The sequence below is a fragment of the Sciurus vulgaris genome (genome assembly GCF_902686455.1).
Source record: "Sciurus vulgaris genome assembly, chromosome: 9".
Classification (NCBI taxonomy): domain Eukaryota; kingdom Metazoa; phylum Chordata; class Mammalia; order Rodentia; family Sciuridae; genus Sciurus; species Sciurus vulgaris.
In genome coordinates, this window is record NC_136469.1 from 32,459,130 (window position 1) to 32,468,565 (window position 9,436).

Genomic DNA, 9,436 nt, shown 5'->3' on the forward strand with positions numbered 1-9,436 from the left:
TGATTCTTGTAGGAGTTCTTAGTCTTGATTGCAATAAACAAATGAACAGATAAGAAAGATGGATCTGGTGACTTATGAGAAATGATGAAGAAAAATTAAGTGTGGGAACAAACTGAAAAAGAAGTACAAATCCATTACTGTTAAGAAGGCTTCTCAATGTTACAGTGACATTGTTTTTATAAACAATATGATTCCAAACAAAACATGGAAGGCATTATGGATTATATGGAATGTTAATTATGTATCCAATTACTATAATGGTAATTTTGATTTAAGAATCTATAAACTACTAGTTATTTTGGTAATGATTAGAGTTTGTTGTAAGTTTTAATTTACATTAATAAAAGACAAAGTATAAAAACTAATCAGGGTAGAGTGAAACAGACATTATTACCTCATTATTACTGCATGATAGATGTGATCCTATAATATGTACAATCAGAAAAATGAGAAATTATACTCCATTTATGTATGATTTATCAAAATGCATAAATGCATTCTATACTCTCATGAATAACTAATTAGAAAAAATTAAAAATTTCTTAAAAATAAAAAAATTCGGGACATTTTCTTTCTGATATTTGTCTATCAAAGACATGAATTGTTATTTTTAAGTTATGATTAATGTCTAAAAAAAGGATAAACACATGATGGCATACCATTAGTCTTGGTTTTAATGGCCTCTTTTAAAATCAAATTACATGATTGCCTCAAAACCTAAGTATGTATGGTGTACCTTTAGTGAATTCCCAATTTTAGTGACTGCTTTCTGAGTGGGTCAAACTTTGTGATTCATTTAATTTAATTTTTTTCCTGCACATTTTTTTTGTGAACTTATGTAGCATCCATATTAAAATTTATGAGAAATGTGATACACGTCTCTTCCAGGAATGTCCTAAATTCCCATCATTTTGCCTGTTTAAATGAGTTGAAGAGTTAGTGTTTCTAAATTAAACCAACAGCGAAGAAGAGCTGAATGACAGTAAATAAGTCTTGCTGGGAAGACGTTGCTTAAGTGATAAAATGGTTCAGCCAACAAGGGAACCAAAAAATTAAATATTAACTAAGGGCAGGTAACCATTTCTGAACTCATGCCTAACAGGACCCAGGTATATATAGGTTGAAGATCTCCCAGGTCTACAGACAGAAGAAGATTTCTTGGAACTTCCAAAAATTTGAAACCATGAAACATCTATTATTGCTACTCTTGTGTGTTTTCTCAGTTAAATCCCAATTTGACTACGATGATGAGGTGATTTTTTTTTACGTTATTCTACTATGTCTAATATTATTAATATGAAATTTAATATAATCATACTCATATGAATAGTTACTTAAATGAAATTAATGTTGCATATAGTTTGAAATTGAATTGTTAATCTCTAGGATATATTTTACTTGAAAGCTACATCATGATGTTTCATATGTGAAAGCAAAATAATTTGATTTTTTTTTTTTTGGTTTATTACTTTTATTTTCCAAGGATGAAGATGTCTTGGCTAACATAAGATGTCTTTTTTCACTTGTTGTTATGCTGAATGCTATGATTTTCATTTAATTCTAGCAATACATTATTACAATTATAAGTGTAGAATCTAAAAATTTTAAAGGTTAAAAGAGCAAAAGAACAAAGTTTTAAAAGAAAAATCTGTGGTAGATAGGTGGCTTTTTGGTGAGGAGGGCAGTATATAGCTCCTGAGGTTACTGACTAATTATGAATATGATTTGTAATCTAAGTTTAAAAGCAGAATGGATCAAGTGTAGTAATAGAAAATAAAATTTTTTAAGATGAGAAAATTTAAATCAGAGGCAGTCTATTATTAATTAATAACTATTAATAATAATAATAACTCAGTCTAACTTTTTCTTTTGTAGAACAATTTTTTTCCTCTAGTGTTATCTTTGCCAACTTACTGCTATTGGTTGATGTTATCAAAAATGTAGAAATGAAAAAAAATGTAGAAATGCATTTAGAAAAAGGAATATTTAAAATTTTTAATTTTAATATCAAATGTAGCATGATCAAATTTCTTGTGCATAATAAAGTATCATCACACTAGAAATAAGAATATATAATAATACTTAGTGATTTATTTGGATCTTTTATCGAATTTGGAGAGAACTTAAATGTCCTAATTGTCACAATGTACAAATTAAAAGGTAACTGGTTAATCACATTTGGTAAGAAAAATGTAAAGAAGTTGTAAGATCAAATTTTGTAAAGCACTTTGCAAGGTACTTTCACATTCTTACTCAGTAACTAATCTTCATAGAAATAGTTTAATAGTTTACAATCCAAATCAGATTTTATAATTCTAATTATTTTGATAAGTGGCCTTCATAGATCTATATCTGTTAAATATTGTTTACATTTTTTTCATGCTTTTCTCTAGTAAAGTGGCTTCTCTATTAGCACTCTCAAACAAAAAGAAAAGTCTTCTCTATAATTTTATTTATAATAAACAGGTGAATTAAATTTGTGTTGGAGCAGACAAGCTTTCCTTGGGACCTTGCCTTTGATATTTCCTCCAAATCTTCTTGCATTAAGGATATATGTGATTGAGCAGGGAAATCTGGAACCAATCATCCTAAGTCTTAATCCTAGCCCAAAATGTTAAATAATATAATTATTTGAAGATAAATGACAATAAAATTCTAAGTACAGCATTTGGTGACTTTTAGACTCAAACAATTGCAAAAGAGTTCAGCTCCTTCTCCAGATTTTGTCATTTGTTAATTAGTAATTAAGTCCCCATCAATATATTACTAACAAAGAATATATGATACTATTTTTAATCCAAGTCAAAGTCTTTATACTGCACTGAATATTTTCCACTTCAAGATCATTTAATGCAATTTTTTTTTGTTACTACATAATTTTTATTGCAACATATCAACCTTGGGAATTGTTTTAAATATGAAAAAATCTTGGTGTTTCATAAAGAAATCATATAGGAAATTTCAAAATTATGTTTTTAAAAATTTTTTTAAGTTGTAGATGGACAGACTCTCTTTGTTTATTGATTTTTTTTTTTTTTTAATGTGGTGCTAAGGATCATACCCAGTGCCCCATATGCTTGAGGCAAGCACTCTACCACTGAGCTACAGCTCCAGGCCTCAAAATTATGTTTTAACAAATTTTGTTAATAGGAAATAAAAGTGAAAGTGGAATTAGCAGTGAAGGAGCCACTTAAATTATAATATCTCTTATATATGATTCCAACAAAAATAATAATGAGCACTTACAATGGGCCTAGTATGCTCTCAGCATGTCACATATGTCTTTAATCCTTACAAAAACCTTATGAGACAGAGATAAACTATGGCTATCCTTATTTTACAGATGAGGAAACTGAAACACAGATAAAGTAACTTGCCCAAGGTCTCAGTAAATGTAGCATCACAATTGGAACCCAGGCAGTCTGACCCCAGAATACCTTATTTCTCTTGCAATCTGTTAGGGTCAAAGATTGTCTTATTACAAATCCAATTTAAATATTTTCACTTTAAATAAATCTTTATTGTCTATTACATATGCTTATTTAGGAATTAGACTGATGACCAAATTTGTAATATTTGAAAGTGAGGAAATGAATAATAATTGCAGGAATACTTATAATCCAAGTGGTTTAAGAGTATTCATTCTTCTTGACTGTATAGATTCCTGACATTTTTGTGTGTTCCAATGATTGGGTTTCAAGAACCTGAGGTTAAGTCTATTCATAATCTCATGCAGTTTTATCTTAGAGGCTCTCTTTAAAAACTCTCTTGGGTATGATAATTTTATATGCTGTTGTTTTTTCATTCTTTACTGAAGATCCCTAAGTAACCTCCTGATTTGCTGCCACAAACTAGCCATCGGATGGACCTTAAGCAAGTCTTCAGGCTTGTGACAATCTCAATTATAAAATGAGTGTGTTGGAAGAGTTTCATCTCAAATCTTCTATAACATTCTGTCCTGTTGCTGTCTGCCTTCCTGTAGACTGTAATGGATGTTCGTGGTCATCGACCTGTTGACCGGAGGAGGGAAGAAGCTCCCAGCCTGAGACCAGCCCCACCTCCCATCAGTGGAGGTGGCTATAGGGCTCGTCCAGCCAAAGTAGTTGCCAGTCAGAAAAAAGTGGAAAGAAGAGCCCCGGATGCTGGAGGCTGTCTTCATGCTGACCCAGACCTGGTAGGTGCACTGACATTTCTTGCAGTAGTAGGTCTCTCACGCAGAGAAAATCTAGGTTTTCATTGACCCACATTACCATCTTGCTATTTTGTTTATTTTGGAAATAAGATTCAAAACATAAACCTAGTTTGGTCTTTGGTGTAGTCTTACTTTATTGTGTACTTTGGTCTGGGCCTAGGATAACAAGTTAGAATATGTGGGTGTTGTCTTTACTTTAAATTTTGCCTACTATTTTTATAGCTTCATTACATTTTTTTCCTGTGGTAAGGATTATTTTTAATTTTCATGAGATATATAATGATGCTAATTCTGACGTTTCTGGTCTTCCATAAGGCAAGTCAAATCATACAGTGTTACATTGACTAATGAGATAATTGAAATGTTATATGTACTGTTTTAACAAATATCCATAATCCAAATCCTTCCTCTAATGCCTGCTCTCTTTGTTTGTAGGGGGTGTTATGCCCTACAGGATGTCAGTTGCAAGATACTCTGCTAAACCAGGAAAGACCCATCAAAAACAGCATTGCAGAGTTAAACAACAATGTGGAGTCTGTTTCCCAGACCTCCTCTACCACATATCAGTACACAACTCTGCTAAAAGACATGTGGAAAAAGAGGCAGGCACAAGCAAAAGGTGGATATCCCTGTGTTTTCCTTTTTATTCTCAGTTATAAAATCAGTTAGCTATGAGAATGCATGATTATGAGAGTAACATTTCTAGATTGGTCTAAATAGCATCAATACTGCTTTCAGTATGCACCTTATTACCTGAAGATCCTGGCTTAGACATCTGCACCTGTGATTTGCCAGATAAGCATGATGAAAGTTTTATTCCCAGCGTGACATCAACAAGAATGATCTATGAAAAATTTCACTGCAGTTCCTCATTGTTTGTCTCTAAGAAATTTGGTTGGTGACTCAGAAGATAAGATTTACAAAGTGAAAATTTAGCACATATAGATTGAACATTTGAGGTTTTGAATGTGAAAGAGAAATCCATGATATATTTCATTGTCACATGCATAGGGACACCTCAACTGTGAATCTTGAGATCTGCATACTCAGGGCTATTGGCTTAGAGTCTAGGGATCAACTAGAGTATGAACCTGGCTTCTTAGTGAGTAGCATACCTAAGTTCAAATGAGTTGAAGGAATCATAGCATCTCTCTTTTAACTTTTGATTATCTGTAGTACTTATGTGAGGTGCATACAGAAATCAAATGCATTCACTCCATACAATGTTGAACTTCTGAAATGGAAGACCCAAATACTGCTTTTTTCTCTTTTCCTCATGAAAGAAATAAGCAACATATTCATGTCCATTTTGGATATAATCTGTAGGTTATATCTATGGTAAATTACTTGCATGGTGGTGATAATGCTGAAGTTCTCTGGCTCTACGTTAATTCGTATATGCCATGACAAAACAATTTCCCCTAAGTACAACTATATATTATGATTACTTGACCGTAGCTCAGTGTCTCTTAATTATTCTCAGAAAACTAAAATCATAATTTTATAGTTGAATGCACTTTTTTAAAAATTTCTTTGTTGGTTATAGGTGGACACAATACCTTTATTTTTTATTTATGTGGTGCTGAGGATCGAACCCAGGGCCTCATGGATGCTAGGCAAGCGCTCTATCACTGAGCCACAACCCCAAACCCTAAACTTATTTTTTAATGAGGCAAATGCTAACCATTCCTACACAATTTCATTTTTCTAGATAATGAAAATGTCATTAATGAGTACTCCTCAGCACTGGAAAACCAGCAATTATATATAGATGAGACCGTGAATGATAACATCCCAACTAAACTTCGTGTGCTCCGCTCAATCCTGGAAAACCTGAGAAGCAAAATACAAAAATTAGAGTCTGATGTCTCAGCACAGATGGAATACTGCCAAGCCCCGTGCACCGTCAGCTGCAATATCCCGGTGGTGTCTGGCAAAGGTAAGTAGTTAGTAAACATACTTTTATTAGGTTCCAGAAGAACTCACATTCTCTAAAAATAAGAGAACTAAAAAAAAATAAATACAATGCATTTTCCTCAGTGGAGCCTAATGTCACTGTAGCACGTAATGAAGATGTCATTAGCATGTTGTAGTATGCTTCGGCCTGGTGATTTTGCCAGTTTCTTATAAGCAGAATGGAATATGATGATGGCGGTAGTTTCAGGGGTATCTGATGTACAGTGTATGTATGTGCTTGTGGGAACAGATGACAAGGCCATGGAAAGAAATAGGAGTTTCCCCATTCTACTTGTTCAGTCCATTTGTGGATATTCCTGGGCACAAGTGGTGGGCGGGGACTTTTTCATTTACTTGGCAGATAGAATTCTTCAAAACTAAGTTTGGTTTTTAGTCAGAGAAAGACCCAATGTTTTATAATATTAAAACAATTCTCAAATGTGTATAATAAAACAGTCTCCCATAACCTATATAATCATTTATGTTAAAGAACTGACCAAGTGATGATATAGATCCCAAACATAAGATGTTATCTTATGTTTACAGAATGCGAAGAGATCATCAGGAAAGGAGGTGAAACATCTGAAATGTATCTCATTAAACCCGAGAAGTCCAGCAAACCATATAGAGTGTACTGTGACATGACAACAGAAAATGGAGGTAAGTATTGGATAGTGGTTGACAGATCACCTTGTAACTGTTTCAAATACCAGACAGGAAATAGGACCTTGCCCTAACATAGCTGGCAAAGAGCAATTTGATTTGAAATTCAATCTGATATTTTAAAAGTTTCAAAATATCTATAACTTAGGAGTTGGGGTAAGATCAAACATTTTTCATTTCCAATGAGTTTAAGAGTTTCCTCTCATATTTATTTTCTGATTCTATCCATTTTGGAGAACCACATTTAAGTGGGCATAAGGTAAATTGAATGGATAATGGATTCAGACATTCCTTTCAGAGTGATATCACTTGCTATTGATTAATTTATGCAATTTTTTGTTTCTATCAACCATAGGGTGGACAGTAATTCAGAACCGTCAAGATGGTAGCGTTGATTTCGGCAGAAAATGGGATCCCTATAAAAAAGGATTTGGAAATATTGCAACAAATGCTGATGGAAAAAAATACTGTGGCCTACCAGGTAAAAACTAGGGCTAGAAAATAAAATCATTCTATTTCACATGGGATTTTTTTTTCCATTGTAAGAGCATTGATTGGAGTCTGTTTTTAGCTTTTAGGCGGTTAAAAGGAGTTTAATTAGAAAGATGTGAAAGCTAAAGATAGGAAATAAAAGCAGGGTTTTTGTATGTTTCCAAAGGTTTGATTGTGAGTGAGGTTTTATTCTGCTTTTCCTTGAGGCGAGTATTGGCTTGGAAATGACAAGATCAACGAACTTACCGAGATGGGAGCCACAGAACTTTTGATTGAAATGGAGGACTGGAAAGGAGATAAGGTGAAGGCACATTATGGACTCTTCACGGTACAGAATGAGGCCAACAAATACAGAATCTCAGTGGGTAACTACAAAGGAACAGCCGGCAATGCTCTCATGGATGGAGCTTCTCAACTGGTAGGAGAGAACAGAACCATGACCATCCACAACGGCATGTTCTTCAGCACTTATGACAGAGACAATGATGGCTGGTATGTGCTCATTCTTCACTCCTAATTTAAAAGTCCCTACTGATATTATTACTCAGCATCATTTATAACAGCTAATGTTATTAGCAACTACCATTACTTGGGCACTTATTCTCTCTCTGTCACCCACTGTATTTTTCACTCTAAAGCATTTCAGTTATAAAGTATATTATTCTCACTTTACAAATGAAATTTAGGGAAATTAAATAATTAACCCAAAGTCACACTGAGAGATAGAACTGGAATTAGAGCACACTCATGTTCTAAGCTATGAACATTCAGATGAATACCTACATATCTATGCTCTAATGTTTATTTGAAGATCTTCATTTGGGTTTCCAGAGTCCTTAAATACTAATGCAGCTGAAAGTTATCATTTCAGTATGAAGTATCCAATGTAGTCACTACATGAGTTGGGCACATAGGCCCAGCTGTCTCCCTTTCTTGCTATGGGACAAGGAAGCCTTTGGTGTACTTGTGGGAATTTACATATAGAACCCAAGGGAAGTACCTCAGTACAGCACTTTCCTGATGGTACTCTGCAAAGAATTATCTTGACAACTGTAGTTCTGTTTCTAATAATCTGAAACACATTTCCTTTCAGGACAACTGATGATCCAAGAAAACAGTGTTCTAAAGAAGATGGTGGTGGATGGTGGTATAACAGATGTCATGCAGCCAATCCAAATGGCAGATACTACTGGGGTGGACAGTACAGCTGGGACATGGCCAAACATGGCACAGATGATGGTGTAGTATGGATGAATTGGAAGGGGTCATGGTATTCAATGAGGAAGATATCTATGAAGATCAGGCCTTTCTTCCCACAGCAATAGTCTCCTAGATGTAGATTTTTATTCTTCTGTATGTGACAACATTTTTTACATTATGTTATTGGAATTTTATTTCATACATTATATCCCTCTGAAACTCTCAAAATGATTGTGTGTCTTTTTGAAAAAGGTATAGGATAAATGATATTCAAAGTAGCATGAAATTTTCTTTCATATTCTTCACTTACCTTGCTTACCACAAAGTAACTAAAAGGATAATGGTAGATGGAGTCAGTGGGTTCTAAATGATTGTGAAAAGTTTCAAATTAGGAAAAGGGATCATCTATCCTTATAGAAAAATGGCGAGGCAAACTAAAAACTTCTTTAAAATTTCCACTTTTAAAACCCTATTTATTTATGTAACATCTGTCACAGAAAACTTTCAGAATTATTCATTAAACCAGTGTCTGTTGCAATAAATCAATGTTTCCTTATTTTGATATCCGCACTGCCAATGAGATAGACTTTGAACTTGTAGGAGAGAGAATCATCCAGCGCTTCAAGTATCTGATGAACTGGCGTTGAAAACTGAAGTCAAAATCTTACTCTGTACCATGGAAAAACCGGACTGTACATTAGGATGAGAGCTTCCAGGGGAGAATCAGGAGCAAGTCTTCACCAAGCATGTTTTTTAAAAGGGAAACAGTGAAATAAGAGTATGCATAGTGTGCAGGGGAATGAGGTCTACTGTTACTCTCAACTAGGTTTTTCTTTTTCACGTAGTCAGAATAGAACTAAAGTAGAAGTGTTCTTTATACTTCTCCTCATGAAGTGGGTGTATTGTTTCAACACTTTCTCACTGCACCCCAGC

The 9,436-nt window shown here is 33.9% G+C and overlaps 1 protein-coding gene across 1 annotated transcript; it reads left to right on the forward strand.

Moving 5' to 3' along the window:
• Positions 1–224: 224 nt before the first annotated feature.
• On the forward strand, positions 225–9,045 carry FGB (fibrinogen beta chain). Its single transcript, XM_079154854.1, has 9 exons — positions 225–260; positions 1,103–1,252; positions 3,983–4,174; positions 4,628–4,811; positions 5,904–6,131; positions 6,695–6,808; positions 7,167–7,292; positions 7,510–7,795; positions 8,397–9,045. Exons 1-9 carry the CDS (start codon positions 231–233, stop codon positions 8,626–8,628), a joined length of 1,542 nt encoding a protein of 513 aa, XP_079010980.1. The 5' UTR covers positions 225–230; the 3' UTR covers positions 8,629–9,045.
• Positions 9,046–9,436: the final 391 nt, after the last annotated feature.

Bases quoted from the DNA above. Each gene is read 5' to 3' on its own strand.
- FGB (XM_079154854.1), top strand. From the start codon at position 231: ATGTTAATTATGTATCCAATTACTATAATG. The intron at 261-1,102 runs GTAATTTTGATT...CATGCCTAACAG, and splicing joins TGTATCCAATTACTATAATG to GACCCAGGTATATATAGGTT. The intron at 4,812-5,903 runs GTGGATATCCCT...TCATTTTTCTAG, and splicing joins GAGGCAGGCACAAGCAAAAG to ATAATGAAAATGTCATTAAT.